Source organism: Guillardia theta, assembly GCF_000315625.1.
Source record: "Guillardia theta CCMP2712 unplaced genomic scaffold GUITHscaffold_25, whole genome shotgun sequence".
In the NCBI taxonomy this organism is placed as follows: Eukaryota; class Cryptophyceae; order Pyrenomonadales; family Geminigeraceae; genus Guillardia; species Guillardia theta.
Genome location: NW_005434649.1, coordinates 593838 through 615800, shown reverse-complemented (window position 1 = coordinate 615800; position 21963 = coordinate 593838). Strand labels below are relative to the sequence as shown.

At 52.7% G+C, this 21963-nt stretch overlaps 8 protein-coding genes across 8 annotated transcripts; 4 read left to right on the top strand and 4 right to left on the bottom strand.

The window, feature by feature from the left end:
• Nucleotides 1–138: 138 nt before the first annotated feature.
• On the bottom strand, nt 139–870 carry GUITHDRAFT_106656 (hypothetical protein; the record flags this gene model as incomplete). The annotated part of the gene is made up of 1 exon (XM_005834591.1): nt 139–870. One exon carries the CDS (start codon nt 868–870, stop codon nt 139–141), a length of 732 nt encoding a protein of 243 aa, XP_005834648.1.
• Nucleotides 871–2500: 1630 nt separating this feature from the next.
• Nucleotides 2501–3934, top strand: GUITHDRAFT_69517 (hypothetical protein; the record flags this gene model as incomplete). The annotated part of the gene is made up of 7 exons (XM_005834590.1): nt 2501–2557; nt 2605–2700; nt 2750–2974; nt 3037–3470; nt 3519–3601; nt 3647–3726; nt 3785–3934. 7 exons carry the CDS (start codon nt 2501–2503, stop codon nt 3932–3934), a joined length of 1125 nt encoding a protein of 374 aa, XP_005834647.1.
• A 1022-nt stretch (nt 3935–4956) lies between these two features.
• Nucleotides 4957–6871, top strand: GUITHDRAFT_162670 (hypothetical protein). The gene is made up of 6 exons (XM_005834589.1): nt 4957–5038; nt 5083–5204; nt 5246–5370; nt 5489–5551; nt 5694–5756; nt 5917–6871. Exons 1-6 carry the CDS (start codon nt 4989–4991, stop codon nt 6850–6852), a joined length of 1359 nt encoding a protein of 452 aa, XP_005834646.1. The 5' UTR covers nt 4957–4988; the 3' UTR covers nt 6853–6871.
• Nucleotides 6855–7383, bottom strand: GUITHDRAFT_152049 (hypothetical protein). Its single transcript, XM_005834588.1, has one exon. It carries the CDS (start codon nt 7270–7272, stop codon nt 6871–6873), a length of 402 nt encoding a protein of 133 aa, XP_005834645.1. The 5' UTR covers nt 7273–7383; the 3' UTR covers nt 6855–6870.
• Nucleotides 7384–7903: 520 nt separating this feature from the next.
• Nucleotides 7904–8787, bottom strand: GUITHDRAFT_162669 (hypothetical protein; the record flags this gene model as incomplete). Its single annotated transcript, XM_005834587.1, has 2 exons — nt 8032–8787; nt 7904–7966 (listed from the first exon to the last, which is right to left on the bottom strand). Exons 1-2 carry the CDS (start codon nt 8662–8664, stop codon nt 7904–7906), a joined length of 696 nt encoding a protein of 231 aa, XP_005834644.1. The 5' UTR covers nt 8665–8787.
• A 1541-nt stretch (nt 8788–10328) lies between these two features.
• On the top strand, nt 10329–12780 carry GUITHDRAFT_159541 (hypothetical protein). The gene is made up of 6 exons (XM_005834586.1): nt 10329–10344; nt 11069–11225; nt 11285–11373; nt 11423–11518; nt 11575–11871; nt 11919–12780. Exons 2-6 carry the CDS (start codon nt 11136–11138, stop codon nt 12565–12567), a joined length of 1221 nt encoding a protein of 406 aa, XP_005834643.1. The 5' UTR covers nt 10329–10344; nt 11069–11135; the 3' UTR covers nt 12568–12780.
• Nucleotides 12781–14289: 1509 nt separating this feature from the next.
• GUITHDRAFT_137419 (hypothetical protein) lies at nt 14290–17279 on the top strand (the record flags this gene model as incomplete). Its single annotated transcript, XM_005834585.1, has 7 exons — nt 14290–15394; nt 15554–16022; nt 16297–16435; nt 16566–16606; nt 16663–16759; nt 16870–17043; nt 17175–17279. 7 exons carry the CDS (start codon nt 14290–14292, stop codon nt 17277–17279), a joined length of 2130 nt encoding a protein of 709 aa, XP_005834642.1.
• A 95-nt stretch (nt 17280–17374) lies between these two features.
• GUITHDRAFT_152046 (hypothetical protein) lies at nt 17375–18158 on the bottom strand. The gene is made up of 4 exons (XM_005834584.1): nt 18060–18158; nt 17940–18017; nt 17692–17761; nt 17375–17644 (listed from the first exon to the last, which is right to left on the bottom strand). The coding sequence occupies exons 1-4, from the start codon at nt 18125–18127 to the stop codon at nt 17516–17518; spliced, it is 345 nt and encodes a 114-aa protein (XP_005834641.1). The 5' UTR covers nt 18128–18158; the 3' UTR covers nt 17375–17515.
• Nucleotides 18159–21963: the final 3805 nt, after the last annotated feature.

The window sequence follows — 21963 nt, the reverse complement described above, 5'->3', positions numbered from 1 at the left end:
GCCTCCTCCTCCTCCTCCTCCTCCTCCTCCTCCTCCTCCTCCTCCTCCTCCTCCTCCTCCTCCTCCTCCTCCTCCTCCTCACCTTGCCTGGCCACCACATGTTCACAGCAGTTGTCCACTCCGAGGAGTCAACCTGAGTCACATCCTCATCCCCTCGAATGGAAGCGCAACCCCCACCTGATGCATCCATCCCTCAGGGAGGAACAGGCAGTCCCCTGCTCCGATCCTCGCCTTCATGTAGTTCCCCTCTGCTATCATCTCCTGCCACGTCTCGTCGTCCAGCAATACCGTCGAGTGGTTGCAGCCTGTCACGTACACGGAGTGCAGGGTCCCCATGCAGAGCTGATGATCGGGAGGAAGAAGCGTGACCTCCTTGGTCCCGCTCAGGCAGCACAGCAGATTGTTGTGTGCATCGTAGTGGAGGGTCGACCGCACGGGCCTTGAACGATTCATCCAGAGGTTGATGGAGCATAGTCGACCGCACTCTCCTCCGAGGCTCGCGGGAACCTTGATGTCACCCAGCAACGCCGCCAGCCCGGAAGGAGCGTCTGCGCTGGAGGAAGACAGCGGGCATTGCGCTAGGTAGACGTTGGGGTCGCCCTCATGCTCCAAGAAGGATTTGAAAGGGATCGAGACGGTCTGAGCATGTCGAACGTCTCCCGAGAACTTAAGATCGTCTGACACAGCTACGTCCACTACCACCTCACCACATCGTTCAGTGAGGTACAAGGTACCATCACCCCCCACCCACTTCCGACATGCAGGCCATGCCATGAGCGTCTTCTCGGATCTCACGACAAACGGCTGGGAGCGACTGACCATCTCCTCGAGACGCTCCAGCGAGTTCAGTTCCAGCACGGCCTTGGACATGGCAAGCTCTATCGGACCCTGTGAGGTGATGGAGGAATGGGACGAGGAAGAATTTCTATCTCTCAAACACTTTGACCTATCTCCTTCCTTCATCTGCTACTCCTCTATCCTCCCCCTCCATCCTCCTGCTTCTCTTCCTTCGCTAGCAACCTCACCTGCTCCTCCCCCTCCTATCACCCTATCGCCCGATCCACCATTGCGCCCCAACAAGCATCCCCCAAAGTATCCGTGAAAGTATCCGCGAAAGTATCTGTGAAAGTATCCGCGAAAGTATCCGCGAAAGTATCCGTGAAAGTATCCGCAAGGGTATTCCAGGTCTGGGTGCGACCTCTAATGATGGGGTGGTGGGGTAAAGTGAAAGCAAGGGGTAAAATGAGGGGAATCAAGGGGTTAAAATGAAGAGATGGGGTAGGGGTACTGGGTTAACAGCTCATCCAGGGGGGGACCAGGGTCGTCATTTGCACATGGAAGAACCACGGGGGGGGGTGGGGGTGGTGGACCATTGGGACCAGGTGGAATCATTGGCATGAAAACGAATCCCTTTGATATTTTAGAGTAATAAATGTATTACATGGTACTGTAATTAGTAGCAATTTTTCTAAAACTAGATTTAATCTCCGAAAATTGGGTCCCAACTAAAATAGTTTAATCAATCAACAATTGGTTTTAGGCCGCACGGGGATGGGGAGTGCAACAGGCTCGTGCGGGTGGGGGAGGTCCAACTACCGGTGGTTCAGTCTGATGACTGCAGCGGTCATGAGTTCTAACGGGGGGTGGGTGGTGAAGACGGACTTCTGGGTGGTTCCCATGGTGGGGTGGTCTTGCAATTATACATAATATCTATAAGATATAATTTTTCCCCTGTTATCACCCCCTTCTCGATCGTAATTTGAGTAGGTAAGGGTCATTTCTTATAACCATAGGTTGTGAAGTGTGTGTTCTCGCCAGTGGGGTATCTCAGATTTTGTCCACAAAAATCGGATGACTTCTTGAAAGTATGTACTCTAATTTGAAATATCAAGAATTTATTTAATTTTTTGTTCCATTCGGTCTAAAGTTCATTTTCAGGGTGGGTGGAGGACCAATCTACCCACACCCCTATCCTTGACTGCATTATGGAGGGTCCTCTGCGTCAGCACAAAACTTGAAATCCCGTAGAGTACAACCTTTTCTGGGTCGGGGTGGGGTCGGGGTGGGGTGGGGGTAGGAATACAAAATCACATGGAGGTGGGGGTGGTGGATTGGAGATCGGAGAATGCGGACAGCGAATGGAGGGATGCGGAGCAGCTGGAAGAAGAAGAGGAGAGGCAGGCAGGATCTCAGCCAGATTTCGATACTTCCCACAACGAGAGACAGTGCTATCAAGAGTAATATCGTTTGAGAGCTCATGTAGTTGCCATGAATATGCCTGCAAGCCTTGAGGATTTAGAAGGATTTTTGAATAGTCTCCATTCAGTGACTTCAGTTCATTTTATTGTCCTCGAGGGAGGATGGCTTAGAATTCCAGTGGTATAAGATGATTTGATCCAGCTCCATCTTGTCCCTATCAGAGACTCTCTCACACTGGCATGCCTGATGGAGGCAGGACAAAGTTGAACTTACCCTGGACCTGTAGATGTCTGCTGTTGGAATGGTTGTGGAGACACAAGTAGCTGATGATGGTGTGACTACACCACATGGAGGACAAGTAAGTCGCGGTGCTGCTGCTTGAGTATCTGACTGTTTCGACTCAAGGAGTGGAGGCAATGCAAGAATTTCATTGAAGATTTTTCCGTCACTACCAATGGTATGGGACCGCCAGAAAAGGCTCTGGCAGCAGCCAAGGCAGCTGTAAGTGTAGTGAAGCTGAAGATCAATCAAGCTGACGTCTCGTTCGCAGGTTGAAAGCATCGACCATTATCCCCCCGCCAACTTCGAGCCCCACCTCTCACACCTTGCCGAGTTTCTATGGGGCGAGGAAGCCGACCTGTACAAGAATTGTTTGCAGCTGGGCAACGGGGCGTCGGAGCTGATCGACCTCGTCGTCCGCTCTTGTGCTGTTGTTGGAGCATGGCGTCCTGGCCCGACCATGGCTCAGTACGAGGAGTACAAGCGATCGTCAGAGGTGAGGATCCGGAAACGGCCAGCCCTCCTCGTTGGTGGGTTGCCTGATGGACGTTTGCTCAGGCGGCTGGATTTTATCGTGTTGCGGCCAATGACAACTCTGCGAACCTTCTGTGCATGGTGAACCCAACGAATCCAACGGGAGACTACATGAAGGTCGAAGAGCTCAAGGCTTACATCGAGAACAACTGCAAGGCTGGTTCGGTTGTCATCGTGGACGAGAGCATGCAGCCATGGGTGGGGCCACACTGGAGGGAAGATAGTCTCGTCAGCCAAGGCAAGTGGAGGCAGGCGATGAGCATCGAGAAGGGCGTCGAGGTGTTCGTCATGCACAGCTGGACTAAGATCTGGGCATGCACGGGGGTGCGCCTGGGGAGCGTGATTGCTCCAACAGCGGGGCACATGGAAATGATCAAAGCGAAGCAAGTTCCTTGGTCTGTCAACTGCGTTGCCCTAGCGTTTCTCTCTGCTGCTGTCAAGGACCAGGAATACCTCGAGTGAGCACCCGCCCTGCCTTGCCTTGTTGGGCCTAACGTTTCCTCCAGGACCACCTGGAGGAACACCGCCTTGTGGCGCAAGAATGTGGTGAAGGAGCTGAATAAGTACTTCCCTTCATGGCAGTGCATCGGTAGGCGGACGAGCGGTGATCCCTGTGAGTAACGTGGTGCGTCAGGCGAGCCCTTCCTTTCATGGGTCTGGATCGACACCGGGGATGAGCTTGTTGCTGCCAAGGCTGTGGAAGTCGCGAAGCAGGTCTGCCCTCGTGAAGAGAGGAAGTGACTTGTGCTCTCCTCTGACTTGGTCTCTCCAGCATGGCACTCCTGTGCGATGGGGAAAGCCAGGCTACAAGCTCCCCACCTACGTGCGAATCGCAGTGAGGGATGAGGAGACGACAGAGTATCTCATCGACGCGTGGAAGGAGGCCTTCCTCGGTGACGAGCGAAGAAGCAGAGCGGTTTAGAGCATGCCGAGATCGCATGCTGTCCCACAAGATCAGCTTGAAAATTTTCCAGCATGTCCAGTTTTTTCTCTTGTGCTAGACTTGCATTTCCCTTGTAGAATATGCTTGAGTAAACTGACCCTCTCATGCCGACTTGTAGAATATGCTTGAGTAAACTGACCCTCTCATGCCGACTTGTAGAATATGCTTGAGTAAACTGACCCTCTCATGCCAACTTGTAGAATATGCTTGAGTAAACTGACCCTCTCATGCCGACTTGTAGAATATGCTTGAGTAAACTGACCCTCTCATGCCAACTTGTAGAATATGCTTGAGTAAACTGACCCTCTCATGCCAACTTGTAGAATATGCTTGAGTAAACTGACCCTCTCATGCCGACCTTACGGCCTCGATCTACTTTGCCTGTCGTCTCCGTCCTCGTTCCTCTTCCTTCTTCCTCTCGCTGGCTCCCTGCTCCCTCCCCGTCTTTTGCGCCCTGTGCATCATGCCTGTGCATGTTCCGTCCTCCGCATATCAAGCTCGCCTCAGAGAAACCTACGACGAACAGGACAAAGATGATGACGATGAGCGGGGAGGAAACTTGAAGGAGAGCATGGGAGGCGAAGGGTCGGGGGGGCATGCACCAGCAGCAGTAGCATGAGAAGGAGGAGGAGGAGGAGGAGGAGGAGGAGCATGATGATGATGATGATGACCATGATGATGATGATGTGGTGGTGGCGGCGGCGACTCCCTCCGATTATCAGGGTCTCCTCATCCCGTACTTCCACTTCTCCTTCCTTGCAGACCTTTCTGCAACGTTATCTCTCTCATGTCTTGATTGTCATGTAATGCTTGCTGGTTCTTGCCTTCCTTGTTCCCATCGAATCCTGGACGAAATGCTCCGCCTCAACCTCTACAGCCCTCCTGGTCCTCCTCCCTTCCCTCCGCCACTGCCTCCTCCTCCTCTTCCTCTTCCTCCTCTTCCTCCTCCTCCTCTTCATAGAGCAGACGCAGACCTGTCTGTGGCTTATGGTAACTCTATCAGCTCGCAGGCTTTCTTTGAGCCTCGCCTGCCATGTCCGAGGTTGAAGCGGCGGACAAGCGGCTGCGCTCGTGGCTGAGAAAGTAGCTCGTTGCTGACTGCCGGGCGCGTGGTGACGCTGGTTCAGATCAGGGAGGCCTGCCAACTACGGGAAGAACTATGGAGCAGTCGACGACGAGGACGAGTATGACAACGTCATGCGCAAGGCTGAGGGCGAGGAGGATCCAGAGGACAACATCCCGAGCACAGGTGGGGAGAAGCTGGGTAGCTGATGCGCTGACTCCTCGTAGCCGTCCGTATGGCCAAGAGATTCCGCAGGTTCATGTGTGCGCTGCTGGGTGGGATCGTGGCGATCGCTGTGGGTGCTCTGCTTGCGTATGTGTACATCCGATCGGCCCCTGATGACATCTCCTTCGTGAGTCTGAGGAGGAGGAGGAGGAGGGATAGGGAGGTTGGTGAGGAGGAGGGGAGAAAGCCGGGGGGGTGGAGGCGGGGAGGGGGGAAGCTGAGAGGAGTCCTGAGGCATGGTACAGGTCACCATCGGTGACTGGGGTTGTGGACCTGACAACTGCAATGTTCCAAAGGCTGCGCCGCAGGTACGGAGGGCGCGAATGAGTGGAGAAAGTGGAGCAGGAGCAGGAGCAGGAGCAGGAGCAGGAGCAGGAGCAGGAGCAGGAGCAGGAGCAGGAGCAGGAGCACGAGGAAGACGGCACCGTTTTGCACTAATGTGGAGGGCAGGGGTTCCATCATGGCAGCGAGCACCAGCTCAAAGTCTCTGAGGCCATGGCAACAACGGCAAAGGTGATTGAATTTCCTTTCCTTCTGCACTACAAGATCCCTCTCGTCCCTCTCTTATACTTCTTGCTGGTATCCCCTGCTCCTGCTCCTGCTCCTGCTCCTGCTCCTGCTCCTGCTCCTGCTCCTCCTGCTCCTACTCTACTTCTGACAGATGGTATCCTAGAACATCGCGAGCAAGTTCGTGTTAGCGCTGGGGGACAACTTCTACTGGCGGGGAGTGCAGTCGGTTGACGATCCTCTCTGGAAGTCCGTGTGGGAGGATCGGTTCCAGCAGGAAAGTCTGCGGACGCCCTGGTATGCCATCCTGGGCAACCATGACCACTACGGGAACCCTGAGGCGCAGATTGACTTTGCAAGAGAAGACAGAGATTGCAAGGTCTTCAAGCACTGCCCGAGCAGGTGGATCCTGCCGAGGTACTGGTACAGCAAGCTCCTCTCCTCCTCCCAGAGGTCGTTCAGCGCGCTCTTCGTATTCCTCGACACCGTCATCATCGCCGAGGGCTCCTCCGCCGACATCGCGCGGGAGAAGGCGAGCCTGGGTCAGCTCTCCAACGACGACCTCAAGAAGTGGGAGAGCTGGGCGGAGCAGCGGCGAGTGATGGCGAAGCTCCAGCTGCAGTGGCTCGAGCACACGCTCAACAGCAGTAAGGCGGACTGGATCGTGGTGGCCGGTCACTACCCCATCTTCTCTGGCGGAGAGCATGGGAACACTCCCGAGCTGCAGGAGGTGGTGAAGCCTCTGCTGGAACGATACAAGGTGGATGCGTACCTATGCGGCCATGACCACACGCTGCAGCACCTGAGGTCCGACGGGATCGACTACTTCGTGTCCGGGGCCGGGGCCCTCCAGGGGGAGTACACGCCACTGGCTGAGAGCCTCTTCGGAACGATTGAGAACGGCTTCATGGCGCACAGGATCGGGCCAGACAGGATGGACGTCAGCGTCATCAGCGGATCCGGTCGGACCCTCTACCGAGCCTTCATCCGAAGGAGGAGGAAGCTGCACGAGAAGCCCAAGGAGGGAAAGATGGAGGAGGAGTGGGACGAGGGCGAGAAAGACCTCGAGGACGTTCCTCGTAGCGTGTTTCGTATCATCTGAAGGAAGGGAGGGCAAGGTTTATATGGTCTTCTTCCGAGGCTCAAACTGCCTCCCTACTGCTGCCTTCTCCCTCTTCTCCTGCACTCTAGGAAGAGGATTGCCATCCTCCTCCTCTTCGTCCTCCTCTTCCATCCGATGTCTTGGATCTGCCTTGAACCCGCTGTGCTTCCTTCCTTTCTTGATCTCTTGACGTTTCAATCTTTGTGCAATGTCCATGGTACGCAGAGCTTCCTCCAAGAGAGCCTCCAGATTCTCGATTCCTCCTCCTCCTCCTCTTCCTCCTCCATTCAGCTCGAAGCCCCTTGCGCGCATCTCTTGCCTCAACGCTTCCACTAGAGAGCTCTTGGAGTCCTTCCTGCCCCGCAACGGAAGCCCTCGCTTCTCCAGCGCGGTCAGCAGCTCCTCCACACGTCTCGGCATCTTGGGTCCGTCCTGATTCTGCTGCGCGTGGGGAGGAGCAGAACTTCTTTTTCCCTCCTCACGTTTCTTCTCGCTGGTCGCCTGGTGAGCTGCAGCCTCGCCGTGGGTGTGTAGCCCTGCAGAACTATTAGGAGGGGCGTTGAGAAGACTCGGGGAGGAGACCCTGGGGGGTGAAGAAAGGGGTAGGAAGAACACGGTAGAGGGGAAGGGGGAGGAGGAGGAGGATAACGCACTCTCGCTATGGCGAATGAGGATATCGCGCACAGTCGTCATCTTGGCAACGGTGTCGGTGGACTGCAGGAGGGCCTGTCGGGTCACCATAGTGAAAGGATTCGTCTGACTCCTCCAGAACACGTTGTATGCCAGTGCCATGCACAGCCAGTTGAGGAAGGCTTCCGGCCCCTCGGCCTCGGCCGGAGGGTTCCCGATGGACGAGGAACGAGCGTCAGCTGCAGCATCGTGATCGAGGGAGAAGAAAATTCTCCTCGTCTGCTTGTGGAGCTCCTTCATCTCGTCCGTCCTCGTCGACTTGATCGCCTCATCGCTGAACAGCGTCCCGTTGATGTAAGTGAAGTCACTCTTCACATCAGTCCACGTCTGGTTAATCTTTATCCTCTGCCCCCCCTTCAGCTTAGCCTTCACCGTCCCCTCTGACAAGTCCTGTATGCTCAACACTTTGGCGACCGTCGCCACCCTGGTTCCGGAAGAGACGGCGAACTTCTTGTTGGAGGACTGGAGGTCTCGGAGTAGCCTGATGACCTTGACATCCTGCGTGACAAACTCTGCGATCCCGCGGGGGAAGAGCACAGTCACGAATGAGACGATGACGGGGAACGTGACGTTGGCCGCGGGAAGGTGGACCACCTGCAACACAGAGGAGAGCAGGTCCGCCCTGGTCTTGCACCTGATACACATCCTCCCCCTCTCCGCCAGCATGTTCTTGAGGCTCCGGATCGACAGGGAGGACACAAACTCAGTGATCGCGTCCTTGAAGTGCGACTTGTCGCTGCATGCCAGGCAGCGAATGTTGAGCTGCTTCACCACTTCCCGCAGTCTGGATGCGCTGCAGGTATCGATGAAGTTCTTCTCCTGTAGCGACGGGCTCACGTCCTCGTCCACATCACTGGTCACGTACTCTACGGGAGAGGACGACGGCACTTCCTGCTGGGACGGGGCGTGAGAAGCAGCTGCTGCTTCCCTTTTCCGCTGGGGAGGTTCACCAAACCCTTCCAACCTTGGCTCATAGTTGCCGCGAGACACCTCGTCCCAGTGGATGAAGACCGTTTGAGACAACGCCAGGTCTAACGAGATCAGCACCAGCAGGATGGAGAGGATGACAGGCCGGTAGTTCCACTCTGAATGCCCCTTCCCTGACAACTTGCCAAAAGCCATGGCCCTCGGATGCTAAGGATGCTCTGTCGGCTGCCGATCCCTCGATAAAGATTAGGACGATGCTCCCTTCACTGCAGCGGTTCTAGTTCATAGAGCAAACGCACTGATCATGAATTTCGTTCACAGTACCACGGAACTAATAAAATATCTTTCAGTTTGCTTTCTTGCCTTCCAGTAGTCCGTCGAGATCCTGCCTAAAGATTTCAGTTGTTTTCACGCGATACTAGCAGTCTGGAATAGCGTTGTGATCACTTCCTGACACTACCGCCTTGTCAATCAAAACCAGCCTCTGGCTTTACCGCACTTGCTATCGTCCGACACCGAGCTTTCATGCACCGGGGGGCTTGTTGTCCAACAGGATGCCGAGTGGGCAGGGTACATGGTGGGAGCGAAGTGCAGAAAGAGTGAGTGCAGGGGAAGGGAAAGGGTCGCTAGGTGAGGGATGGAAGGGGAAGGTCGCAACATGGGGAAGAGTGCTCGTGTGCACCGGAAACCTGAAGCGAGCATGGCGAACTTTTCTACTGAATGATAACATCCTACATTGTTTGAGCTTGCATCTTCGTCAACTGGCATGCTTCTTTCTTGATCTATCGTCCTCTCTCCTCCTCTTTCATCCCTCCTCTCCTCTCCTCTCCTCTCTCCTTTCCCTTCCTTGGCGTCCTTGTCACTACATGCGTTCATAGATTCCACGGCAAGGAGTTTTCGGGAATTTTCTGTAACTGAGGTACTACCCCTTTCACCCCCCCTCCACAGCAGTAAAATAATCACCCACCTTCCCTTATCCACCCTTTTTTCTCATGATAATACCGGTTATTTTACTACCCCCACCCTCCATAAACACTCCTCCCACGTCCATACTCCTTCCGACCACCAATGGTAGTGGCAACTGTTCCTATTGTTCCATTTGGTAGCAATAATGTTTGAGTAATTATAACTCAGTAGAAAATAAAATATATGTTTTATATTTGATAGAGACATGTAGGAACCATATGCCACACCCCTACCCTTGGGATCTATTTTTGGAATTTTTTTGTCAAACAGATCTGCCTCATGATTTTTCAAGATTTGTATCTCACATTTCAAGATTGTGAGGAGAAGTTGAAAATTAGATGTGATTGTAAATAGGTCGCAGTCGTTTATATGAACGGCAAATTAATTTGAAGATTTATTGTAAACTTTTCAAATTAAATAATAGAATTCGATGTCAGCTTTTAACTCAGTTCAGGGAAGGTAGAGAGAATAATTGAAGTTACCCATGAAATTATTCTATGCAAATTGAATTATGACGAGACCAGTTTCGAATAGTATTGGGATTGGGGCGAGCCCGTCGTGTGGGGTGGCATTTCTCTTTGAACTGCTCCATTTTTATTTTGAAAATTAAATGAATAATTTAATCCATTTCTTCAAAAAGTTGTGTTGGTTGACTGAATTATTTTTTTTTCAAGGAGGGGTGGGGGTGAGGGGTGAGGGGTCCAGCCCTAGGTAATTCAATGAGCATACCTAAATTTGTGTAACAATCGTCATCTTAAACCCGACTCATATTTCAATTTTCATAGAAATTATCTCAAAAATTTGATCCAATCTATCGAAAATTGTGAATAACTGAGTGCCCCTACCGGAAGAAGAAGTTTTTCTTTCACCTCACGTGGCGCCCGCGTAGACACGCCTCCTCCGCCGCATGTCCGTCCTCCCCCCAACGCTCCTTGTTGCCCACGTCCTCCCCCCCCCCCCTCCTGTTCCTTGTTGTGCTCGCATCTTGTTTCTATCCTCAATCTTCAACTCTTTTCTACCTTCTTCTTCCCTCTCACATTGGTTGAACTGTATTTTCTTTCCCCTGTGCATTTTTGGTCGAGGTAGAGCCTTCTCGTGCAAGATGCAAGTATTGAACCAAGAGGATGTTAGCATGTTTCACAGATATTGATGGTTTTGGTTTTGAGTCATTCTTTAGAGTGGACCATCTCATACCATGCTCGTGATGGATTTCGTGTTATAGTGCACAAACAATCTGAGTCCCCTGTAGCAAAAAAAGAGCCTGCGCAGCCTTGTTGCTCGGTGTCATGCATCCCCGGCTTTCATGTGCTTGTTGTGAAAAACTTGATGCTATGCTGACTATCAAAAGATCCTTATTTTGTTTATCTTTCTGCAAGTTATTTATATCATTTTGCTTCAGTCTGACCCTGCTTACGTCACCAATGTCAATGATTGCTGATATCCTTCCTTCTCTACTGTTCTTGTTTTAATTGAATATTTTGTACTTCCCGTTCTTTCTGGATATTCTCTGTCACCTCAGCTAGCACAGTTTTCAAAGCTGCACCCCAAATGATCATGCCCCGATGCTGTTGAATGTTCTCACTGCCACCTTCCCTCCTCTCACGTGTTACTTGATTGCTGACTTTCTTCTCAGTTTACCCTTCAGTTTCTGAAGGGCACGCATTGGAAAGGCTTAGTTGAAAACAAGCAAGACAGAGGCAATGGCTGACGACGGTGCTCCCGGAGGTGACCGTGGTCCCGGCCTCGACACAACTCTCACTGACGCGGATATCGAGTCCAACTGGGACCATGTACGTGTTGCGCCTACTGGTGGAAGTGATATGATTATGTGTGCTGATGCTGTGCTTAGGTCTGCGAAACCTTCGATGACATGGGTCTCGATGAGAACCTTCTTCGTGGTATCTTCGCCTATGGTTTCGAGAAGCCATCTGCTATCCAGTGCGTGCCCTAAATGCTGATCCTGATCTCATCTTACATACGCATGTAGGCAAAGAGGAACCATGCCTCTCATCAAGGGCAGGGACACCATTGCCCAGGCTCAGTCCGGTACTGGCAAGACCGCTGCTTTCTCCATTGGGTGCTTGTAAGTCGATGCCTGCATAGCATTTATCCGTTGGTCACTTTCTTTTGCTCTTTCAGGCAGCGCATTGACCTCAACGAGAAGGACTGCCAGGCTCTGCTTCTTGCACCCACGCGTGAGCTTGCTCAGCAGATCCAGAAGGTTGTTCTCGCCCTCGGAGATTACATGGGGATCACTTGCCATGCTTGCATTGGAGGAACCAATGTGCGAGACGATATCCGCAAGGTCGAAGCTGGTCAGCAGGTCGTCGTTGGAACTCCAGGACGTGTGCACGACATGATCAACAGACGTGCTCTCCGTACTGATGGCATGAAGATCTTCGTTCTTGATGAGGCCGATGAGATGCTTTCTCGTGGGTAAGGAAGATCCCTTGTGTACGAGCATGACGCTAACCGGTGGGCAGTTTCAAGGATCAGATCTACGATGTCTTCAAGTTCCTCCCCTCCAAGGTGCAAGTTGGCCTCTTCTCTGCCACCATGCCCATCGAGGTTTTGGAGATCACCCGTCACTTCATGAGGGACCCAGTCAGGATTCTCGTGAAGAAGGATGAGCTTACTCTTGAGGGTATCAAGCAGTTCTACATCGCAATCGATCGTGAGGACTGGAAGCTGGACACTCTCTGCGATCTTTACGAAACTCTCACCATCACCCAAGCCATCATCTACGTGAACACCAGGCGCAAGGTTGACTGGTTGCTCGAGAAGATGACCAGCCGTGACTTTACTGTGTCTGCATTGCACGGTGATATGGACCAGAAGGGCCGTGAGCTCATCATGAGGGAGTTCCGTTCCGGTTCCAGCCGTGTGCTTATCACCACCGACTTGCTTGCTCGTGGTATCGACGTGCAGCAGGTTTCCTTGGTTATCAACTATGATCTGCCATCGAACCGCGAGAACTACATCCACAGGATTGGTCGCTCTGGACGTTTCGGTCGTAAGGGTGTGGCCATCAACTTTGTGACTGGGGATGACGTTCGCAACATGCGTGACATCGAACAATTTTACAACACTCAGATTGAGGAGATGCCCATGAACGTGGCTGATCTCATCTAAAGATCATGGTTGCCAGCCCATATGGAGGCATCGTGATCCCTCGTAACAATATGATATGCAACCGAATCTCCTACGGATGAAGACCTGGCGAGGTTTGGAGTCCATTAGATACGATCTGTGGATCAGGCCATAGTTGGTATATTGCTTGTTGAACTAGAAGGTTATAGGGGAAAGTGAATGGCATGAGCCTGACGTAAATCTCATAAGTGTTTGCTCCCAGGATGATTGCGAAGTCTTGAATGAAGCACACAACACTCAAGCTTGTTCACCTTGCACGTTCATCACCTCGCACTATGCGCCATATGAAGCTGAAAAAACCACTATTACGGCCAACTAATATTGATGTCCTATTCGGGAGCACTCGGTACTGGTGCAAGAAGACAGTCCTCCTGAAACGATGCTGTGCTGGCAGAGTAATGTGGTTTTTATTTCGAGATCTGCCTACAGCTCTGTTAACTATCTGAGTTATCATTTCGTCAACAGAGCATCTTGACTTTTTGCATTTTTTGTTATTTCCAGGAATTGGAACCATAGAACGCAATCATGATCATATCAAAATCCATCCACCCCCTTTTTATACAAACACTTCATTGTGGATATCTCTGCAACTAAGTTTTTCTAGAATCACTTGAACGCAGTTTCGATTCAACGATAAATTTGGGATTTCTCGTACATTCTGTAATGATGCAACATACAACTGCGACAACCTCTCCATCCCTCTCAACACACCTCACATATGCGAAGGCTGCAAGTCAAGTCTTGTGCTCTGTGAGTCAACTCTGCCTTGACCTGAACTCGGTCTGGCACTCCTGTTGTGCTCTCCATGCCAGAATGTTGCCCTGCCCTGCCCTGCCCTGCCCTGCCCTGCCCTGCCCTGCCCTGCCCTGCCCTGCCTGCCCTGCCCTGCCCTGCCCTGCCCTGCCCTGCCCTGCCCTGCCCTGCCCTGCCCTGCCCTGCCCTGCCCTGCCCTGCCCTGCCCTGCCCTGCCCTCCTCTCCCCTGCCCTGCCCTGCCCTGCCCTGCCCTGCTCTGCTCTGCATTGTCATAACGAGAAAAGTAACGGTTATTTGAAATAACAAGAAAACTTCAAAACATAGAGCTTTTCGTCTAAATTAAAGAGAATTTAGTTAAAATAGCCCAATGTTGGTAAAGAATAACTGGGATCCTGTTGTGATGCAGTCAACCCGCAATGCTGTCTTGAATACTTTCCCCTCCCTCCCTGCCTCCCTGCCTGCCTCCCTCCCTCCATGCCTGCCTCCCTCCCTCCCTCCCTCCCTCCCTGCCTCCCTGCCGACCTCCCTCCCTCCTTGCTTTTCTCTCTCTCTCCCTCCCTCCTCGCCCATATCCACATGTCAACTTGTACTACCCTCCTTCCGATCCTTGATTGTCATCTTCAGATGGTAGTGTTTCGCCTCGAGCTACATCTATACAAACAAACGAAGCTCGTACCACCTCCCCCCTTCCCTCCTTCCCTCCGCCCCGACCTTTCCTCTTCCAGCACCTCATCGTCAACTTCCTCCTCTTCATGCTATCTGTTCATCACTGCCCGCACGTTCTCTGCCTCTTGTCCTGATCCCCGCTCTCCGCTGTATTCTTGTTCCCCAGTTGTCCCATAATCCCATGTTGACCACGGACTTGCAGGACCCCCGAGCGCCATCGATGACTTGAACAAGAAGGATCAGGAACATCGCAACAAGAGACGGCTTTACTCCCTCTCTTCACCATGAACAGCAAGGTTCACTTCGCCCTCAGCCCGCACAAGGTCGCGCTGTCAGTACTGATCCAGGATCTCTGCACACCGGAGAACATCCCCCCCAACGCGCGGCCCGTCCTCTCCCTCTTCCTCCTTGAGCATGTCCGGCCGGTCGACGACTTCCGTGAAATGACGCTCAGCCAGCTGTGCTCTGCCCTGTCTCAGCTCCACCCGCCGCTGGGCCATGCTCTTGCCCACCAGCTAGTGCGGTCCATGAGGAAGGTGGACTCCCCGGACGCTCTCTTCGACACGCTGCAGTCTCTCGAGCTCGTCCTCCAGCTCAATGTGACCTGTGAAGACTCGGCCCCAAACCTCAACTCGAGCTCAGCCCTCGGCATCTTCGTGCGCAAAGTCCTGCTGACGTTCCACACGACCATGTTCGACGGGTTGTCGGACCTGTACTCCAAGATGCAGAGGTACCTGGAGGACTTCTCGCTGGAGTCGCAGGAGAAGATGAGAGAGGAAAAGCTTAGTACCCCCCAGGACCTCTCGCACTTCATCCACAGCCATGCCAGCCTCATCGAGCGATCTTCTCAGCGCCTGCACATCGACCCTGAGCTGGAGAAGGCGCTGAGCAAGGCAGGAGACCCTCCCGGCGCCTCCTACCTGCGGTACCTCTACGCCATGCAGGAAGGAGACATCACTGCGGCCATTGACCACCTTCACCGCTACTTCGATTACGGCATGTACGGCAAGGCGCTCAAGGCGGACAAGGCGGAACATCGCGACAAGCCCGTCTTCCACTGGGCCCTCCTCAACCTCGCGGCCCTCCACTTCCGCTTCGGCAACATGGCAATGGCCCTGCAGGCCCTGGAGGAGTGTGTGAGGCTGGCCCAGCACACGTCAGACCATCACTGCCTCGCTCACGCGCTCCTCTGGCTCGTCCGCCTCGTTGGAGTCGCTGGCGAGCGCCAGCTCGAAGGACAGCTGATCCGTCGCTGCATCCTCCGCGCCTGCCAGCTCCGCATGACGAAGCTGCAGGGTGAGGCCGTTCTGGCCCTCCTCAAATATCGCCTGCAGAGCACCACCAGGAAGGACAACGCGCTCGGAAAGCCTTCAGCAGATGCTGGAGCAGGTGAGAGTGTAACCTTCCTCCACTCCTCCCTCCCCTCGTCATGTCTTCCCTCCCTCCCCTTGCCCTCCCCTCCTTCCCTTACTCTCTCCTCGCTCCTCGCTCCGATCTCCCCCCTTCCCATCTCCGGCTTCCTCCAAGACTGATGACATGGGCGGGCAGTTGGAACCATCCCGACGTCCGTCTGGGACGCTCTGGTGGCCTGCAAGACCCTCCTCCTCGAGACGGACGCAGACGCAGACGAGCTCACCAACTCGCTCTCCCTGCTGGAGTCCGGCATCTGGTCCAGCTACGGTCACTTCGAGCTTGCGCACGCGCACGGCCGGCAGCCGCTTGCCTTCTCCTCCTCCAGCCCAGCAGCCGATCACGCCTGCACCTCCTTCTGCTCCTCGGCATGCCATGAAGGAGCTTTCGTGGATCCCAGGAGGGCGCTGCGGGACATCTGCGGGGTCAAAGAGGGCTTCCCCCTCGCTCACTTCCACCTCTGGCTGCAGTCGGCATGGACCCTCCTGTTCGCTCGCTCCTTGTACAGGAATCAGCTGCACCGGGCGCAGGTTATCGCCCTCCAGATGGGTTCCATGCTCATCTCCGCTGCTGAGTCGGCGGGGCTCGTGGCGGCGGAGAGAGCCAGGTGAAGGACCAGAGCCAATGGTGCATGCGAGGAGAGGGGGAGGGTGCGGGGGACAGGAAAGAGGGAGCTGGAGGACAGGAAGGAGGAGGAGGAGGAGGAGGAGAATAGCTAACGAGAATGTGGCCAGAGCTGAGATCTTTCTCCGGACCAACGATCCTGTTCGTGCCGTCCAGATCTTGAACCGCCTACATGATTGGTACCTGCTTTGTTGCCATCCTTCTTTCTTGCTAACCTCCTCCTCCTCCTCCTCCTCCTTCTCTAGCTGTGTGGCAAGGAAGCTGGAGCTAGAGGATGCCATGGTTCAGTTGTCTCTTGCCTGCTCCCTGGAGAAGATGGGAGCTCATGACGCAGCCTTCCCTGTCGCCCTCGCGTGCATCTCCAAGTGCGAGCAGCTCAACCTCGACAGCCTCAAGGTCATCATACCCTCCTCTCCTCCTCCTCTCCTCCTCCTCTTCCTCCCTGATCAGCACGGGCCTGTCTTTCTTCTCCAGCTCGACTCGCTACTGGCTCACTTCTCCTGCTCCTCCTGACCATGTCGAGCAGGCAAGCGCCATCGTCCTCCTCGCCACCCTCCACCTGTACAAGTGAGTTGACCGCGATCATCATGATCTTCACTTGTCCTGACGCGCCTGTCGGCCAGAGGTCTTCCCACCAAGGCCCTCAACCTCGTCCAGTCCGTCTTCCCCCTCGTCATGTCCTCCGGCAGCATCCTTGAGCGAGCACAGGCCCACCACCTCGTGGCCCGCTGCTTGCTAGACGGAGCCTCCGCGTCCTCCCCCGAGGGCTCAACGATCACGGCAAGCAGACAGGCCTCTCCTCCTCTTCCTCTCACACTTGACCCTTCCAGGATCCGTGCGCGATCCTGCTACTCGCCAGCACACACCTGAGCAAGGCGGTGGACGGCTACCGGCGACTCGATGCGTATCAGGAGGTGATGCAGAGCTGCCATCTGAAAGCCATGGTGGCAAACAAGCTCGGGGAGGAGGAGGACAGGGAGCGAGCAGCGTCTGAATTCCTCTGGGTAAGTCCTCCTTCCTCCCTCGTCCTCTTTCCCTCTGCCAGCGCCGCTTCCCATCCTTTCTCCCTCCCATCCTGTCGTCCTCTCTCCCTCTTTTCTTGCCCTCCAGCCCCCCTCTGAATCGCATGCTACAGGCCAGCCAGCAGCTGCAAGCTAACAAGTGCGTCCCCATCGCACCCATGGCATCCCTCAGCTTCGCTTCCAAGGATGAGCTCCTGGCGGCGGCAGCAGAAGTTTGATCGAGGACAGAAGGGGAGGAGCGACGAAGTGAGAGGAGAGGAGGGGGAGAGGAAGAGGAAGGAGGAGCTTGGAGAGTGTCGGTGGAAGCAACGTTGACTCAGATGCTTCATTCTCCTTACAGCATCACATCAATCTCACATGCCTGCATGTCCCTTCTACCTTACACCCTCCTTCCTCACAAACACTTCCCAACATCAGATGCCCATCACACGCCTGTCCCCTCCCTTCCCCTCCATCAGATTTCGTACTCGTACAGGTCGCCATAGATCGTGAAGTGTGACGCATATCGCATCCCCATGATCAGGCTCAGCGCCGCTAGCGCTCCCATCGGCCAAATCTTCCCCGTCCTGTGCACTCGCGCGGCCTGCCATGAGCAACTCTCAGCCTCCTCCTGCTCAGCTGATGTCTCACCGTCATCCCGAACATGATCACCGACACAAGGAGCGCAATCACGAAGGGATAACCGCGAACCCCCGGGCCCCTGCTCCAGGAGGCGTCAGTGGCAAGGTAGGCCGACACCATGTCGACGTTCACGAGGGAGCAAGAATGCGAGCACGAGGAGATATGGAGCAGATGGCAGGAGACGGGGAAGACGAAGGGGAGGACAAGGACTCGCGAGGAAGGAAGGAGCGAGCTTGCGCAGCGGTAGCAAGCATGACCTCTCTTTCATCCTCAGAGCAGCCCAGCACAGAAGAGTTCCGAACAAGAGACCCCACCCTAGCGCACCTTTGCTTCCCCTGCGAGCTCATCACATCCTCCTCTCTCCGTCCTCTCCTCACTTAGCCTGGTAGGTGAAGATCCCGCCGATGGCAATGGTGGCCCCATAGACATACGTCAGCGCTGGCATGCTGTCCAGGGGCAGAGAACCGCTCCTCCTGCCAATCGATATTAGATGTTCAACAAACGACCATTCTTGTGCTGTTGCAGATGAGATTGAGAGCTTCCACGCTTCTCTCTTCTCTAATACCTCATGGACATCGATGCCATCAGGCATAACCAAGTTCCCTCCCCCTCTTCCTCCTCCCCTTGTGCTACAGATTTGTGGATGTTCTTGTCTCAACCATCTATTTTCTACCTATCATCTTTTTTGTGTTCCCACAAAGTAACAAACATGGTCAGGCTTGAATCATCACAACCGTTGTATGGGCATGGGCATGGGCATGGGCATGGGCATGGGCATGGGCATGGGCATGGGCATGGGCATGGGCATGGGCATGGGCATGGGCATGGGCATGGGCATGGGCATGGGCATGGGCATGGGCATGGGCATGGGCATGGGAGGCGTTCTGTTCATCGAAATCTTCTCGCTTCCATGAGGTGCGGTGACGTCGCTTTCCCTTCCATCAACCTCAGCGGCTAATTTATCATCACTGCCCCGTCCCTCTCCTATCTAATCAGGCTGGGGCAGGTTGTACAGTCTGTGGCCGGGCCGGGCCGGGCCGGGCCGGGCCACTGAGCCTAAACCCTCAACTTGGCCGGGACTCATCTCATGTTGAGGCGGATCTGGTTTACTACAGTAAAAGAGTAAAAAGTCAACGAAGCGGCAACCCTTACAAAAGTCTCCCAGCCTCCATCGGGATGGTAGGGTGGGTCATCTGTACCCCTCCTTCACAAGTAGTACAAGGGGGTACTTCCGACCGACCACCGCAACAAATTGCGTTTTCCGGGGGTACTCTACTCTACCTCTAAAACTGTCCGCATCGTCCCCCATGCTACACCCGACCCCCGTTCCTCCTCCTCCTCCTCCTCCTCCTCCTCCTCCTCTTCGTCCCCTACAACCTTCCACACTTGATTAAAGTCTCCCTCCTCAATGTTCCTCTACTCATTCTTCACGTCCTCTTGCACCTTCTTCTGCCACCTCTATTGTAGCGTTGCCTTTGAATCCCCCAGGGAGCTGCCCTCACCAGTTTTTCCATCCCCTCAACCCTGCCTCCGTCCCTGCATTGGCATTTTCTATCTCATTGTCTTCTCCTTGATGCGCACATAATACTGCTGTTAATGAGATTCTTCTATCCTCTGTACCTTCTCCCGATTCTTTCACCAGTCGCATTACACAAATATACACATCAAGTTTTGGACCTCGCATCATGCTCGTTCAGAAACTACTCCATCCTCACCATTGTCGTATTGAATTTCTCCTCCTCTGGATTCCCAGTATTCTTTGTCCTCCGATCTTATGCTTTCTTTCATTTTGTTCTTCAAATCAAGTAAACTTGACCCTTCAGCATGATGTATTCCGATCATTATCGGAATAATGGCTCAATTTTCCTCTAGAGCATTTATGTTCTCCTTTCCTGATAGATTTGCATATTTGATATTTGTTTCATTGACAGCCGCAATGATACCCTTCGTATAAGGCCTTACTTGTGATTTGGTAATTGCATCTCTTCGGCAATTTGTGTGGCTGATGTCATGTTGGCAGTTTTGAATGACAGACCTAAAGAGTGAAAGTATGGGGAACAACACAGTCAAGAAGTGCACAGATGAAGATCTGAATTTACACGATTGTTTCCTTTACAATCTTGTAGAGGAATGCATCAAGTCGTTCTCAACCGAGGGGTAGTCATGAACCCCGCTGATTGCTTTACATGTGGACTAATTTTATTGTTATTTAGGAAAGCTGATTTGACAAGACTAAAAGAAATCATGCATAGGATACAGTGCAAGGATCTTGGGCTCGATGGTTTGTCTAGCTGGTTTCCTTTTCCGTTGAAACTAAGTACAAACCAGAATCCTGCAGGACCGATGAGATTGAATTTATCGATGTTCTTGAAGACGAAGGTTTGAACGACTTGTTTTTGAAATTTAATCTGCTCAAGATTACTCAAAGCTTTTACTATCGGAATATTCGTATTGCCCAAAGGAAATAGACTGCCATTGCATGGTAGGTGCGAAGCCTTGAATGTTTTCAACTAACTGTTGCGTTCCAAATTCAGATCATCCAGATATGACTGTCTTCAGCAAAGTACTGTATGGAACAATGCTAGTAAGTAGCTACGACAAACAAGATTATTCAACTCCAACGACAGAAGCAAACTTTCAAGAACCAATACCTGTAACTGTACGCACAACTGATAATGTTTCCCAAATGTGATTTTTTTGAAGATACGTGATGTCTTGAAACCAGTGAAAGAGTCAGATGGCTGTCAGATGCTACTTGCAACCTCCAACGGCAACTTACATGAGGCGTGTATGAAATTCCTCTGCATGCACCTGCATAATACCCGTATTTTCAGTTCTATGCAGAAACGGATTGCGCAGTCCTTGATGTGCTTGCTCCTCCGTATAATTACGATTGTGGACGACCATGCAATTACTATCGCATTGTTGGGCATGGCAAACAAAAGCCAGATCCCAGCAAGATAGCAGATGTAAAAATGAATTTGGATCCTGAGTCCAAACCTGGTGACGTAAGTGTGAGAACTTTATTCAGTTGGATTATTAGACTGATTCGCTTGTTTCCTTGCAGGATATGTGGTTGCTTGCATGTGAAGCTCCGCACGAATTTTACACTGTAAGGCGAGCCTACACTGGCCCACCTCTGGATCGTTACAAGGTGAAGAAGGGGGCAGTAGCGTAGATTTTGTAGTTTTCTGGTTTCCACTAGATTTGATTCTTACCAAGGTCAACGCAGTTTGGCTTGTGTTTTGCTTTCTTCTCTCGATGCTCAATATGCACATCTCGATAAAAGAAAGAAACTTAAATGCTTTCATGAAGCTTTCAAAAGATTCTGATTTTGCAGAAGGGGGATCATCCTCGAAGTATACAGTCTGAGGAATTCTTCAAAGAGCAAAAAGATCTAAAGATGGACCATCGCTTTATTGATTTCTATTTTCTCTTCTTGCAATCAAATCATGGTTGGGACGACTAGCTGATTCTCTTTCATCGTGAAAATGACAACGAGGATTGCCAAATTACACGCATTTTCATCAGCTTACAATTGCACAGGTTCATCTCCTCAAGTGTTTAAATGTTGATGAACGATGAAGATTTGGATTTCACACTTTGATTAGGAGAACGTGACATAGCATATCGAACCACGTCCTGCAAACTGTGCCATCATTTCAACATCCAATACGGAGAATGCTTACCTTGTATATATTTGGTAGATACCTATTTTGACCACTGATGTCTTCATCTGCATACCAGGACTCGAATTTGGGTAGAACCTACGGTAGCATATCTCTAGTCAAAAGCATCAAACTTTGAGATTCTACGGATATTCGCTACTGAATGTATTCTTTACCGCGTGTTTCAAATCTTCCCCACAACGCGTCTGTTCTGATTCAAAAATGCCAATCGATGAACAGATGAAGCTGCTATCCAACTGTTGGTTGATCGCATTGCTCTCAATCATGGGTTGTGAAACAGACATGCTTGGCTTGCAGATTTCGGCACCGGCTGATTTGACAAGAGCAAATGGAAGGAGAAGATTTGCAGTGTATGAAAGAATCCAGCAACAAGAGGGAAAGACAGTGATTGACTGGGGAGATGAAACGGAGACGAAATTGGTGCAGCAGGAGGGCGAACAGTTGACAGAAGGACGGAAGGTGAAGAAGATGACACGTACGAAGAGGGAGAGGGAGGGAGAGAGCGAGAGGGAGAGGGGCAGGGCGGGGGCGGGGGGAAGAAGAGGAAGAGGAAGAGGAAGAGGAAGAGGGGCCAGGGTTTCGGGGTCGGGTC

What these genes read in the sequence shown, in the direction of transcription:
- GUITHDRAFT_162670 (XM_005834589.1), top strand. Translation starts at nt 4,989, where the DNA reads ATGTCCGAGGTTGAAGCGGCGGACAAGCGGCTGCGCTCGTGGCTGAGA. An exon ending in GGACAACATCCCGAGCACAG is followed by an intron (nt 5,205 to 5,245) that starts GTGGGGAGAAGC and finishes GACTCCTCGTAG; the next exon opens with CCGTCCGTATGGCCAAGAGA. An exon ending in CCATGGCAACAACGGCAAAG is followed by an intron (nt 5,757 to 5,916) that starts GTGATTGAATTT and finishes ATGGTATCCTAG; the next exon opens with AACATCGCGAGCAAGTTCGT.
- GUITHDRAFT_152049 (XM_005834588.1), bottom strand. Translation starts at nt 7,272, where the DNA reads ATGCCGAGACGTGTGGAGGAGCTGCTGACCGCGCTGGAGAAGCGAGGG.
- GUITHDRAFT_159541 (XM_005834586.1), top strand. Translation starts at nt 11,136, where the DNA reads ATGGCTGACGACGGTGCTCCCGGAGGTGACCGTGGTCCCGGCCTCGAC. An exon ending in GAGAAGCCATCTGCTATCCA is followed by an intron (nt 11,374 to 11,422) that starts GTGCGTGCCCTA and finishes ATACGCATGTAG; the next exon opens with GCAAAGAGGAACCATGCCTC. An exon ending in GCTTTCTCCATTGGGTGCTT is followed by an intron (nt 11,519 to 11,574) that starts GTAAGTCGATGC and finishes TTGCTCTTTCAG; the next exon opens with GCAGCGCATTGACCTCAACG.
- GUITHDRAFT_152046 (XM_005834584.1), bottom strand. Translation starts at nt 18,127, where the DNA reads ATGCCAGCGCTGACGTATGTCTATGGGGCCACCATTGCCATCGGCGGG. An exon ending in ATCTTCACCTACCAGGCTAA is followed by an intron (nt 18,018 to 18,059) that starts GTGAGGAGAGGA and finishes ATGAGCTCGCAG; the next exon opens with GGGAAGCAAAGGTGCGCTAG. An exon ending in GCTCTGAGGATGAAAGAGAG is followed by an intron (nt 17,762 to 17,939) that starts GTCATGCTTGCT and finishes CTCCTGGAGCAG; the next exon opens with GGGCCCGGGGGTTCGCGGTT.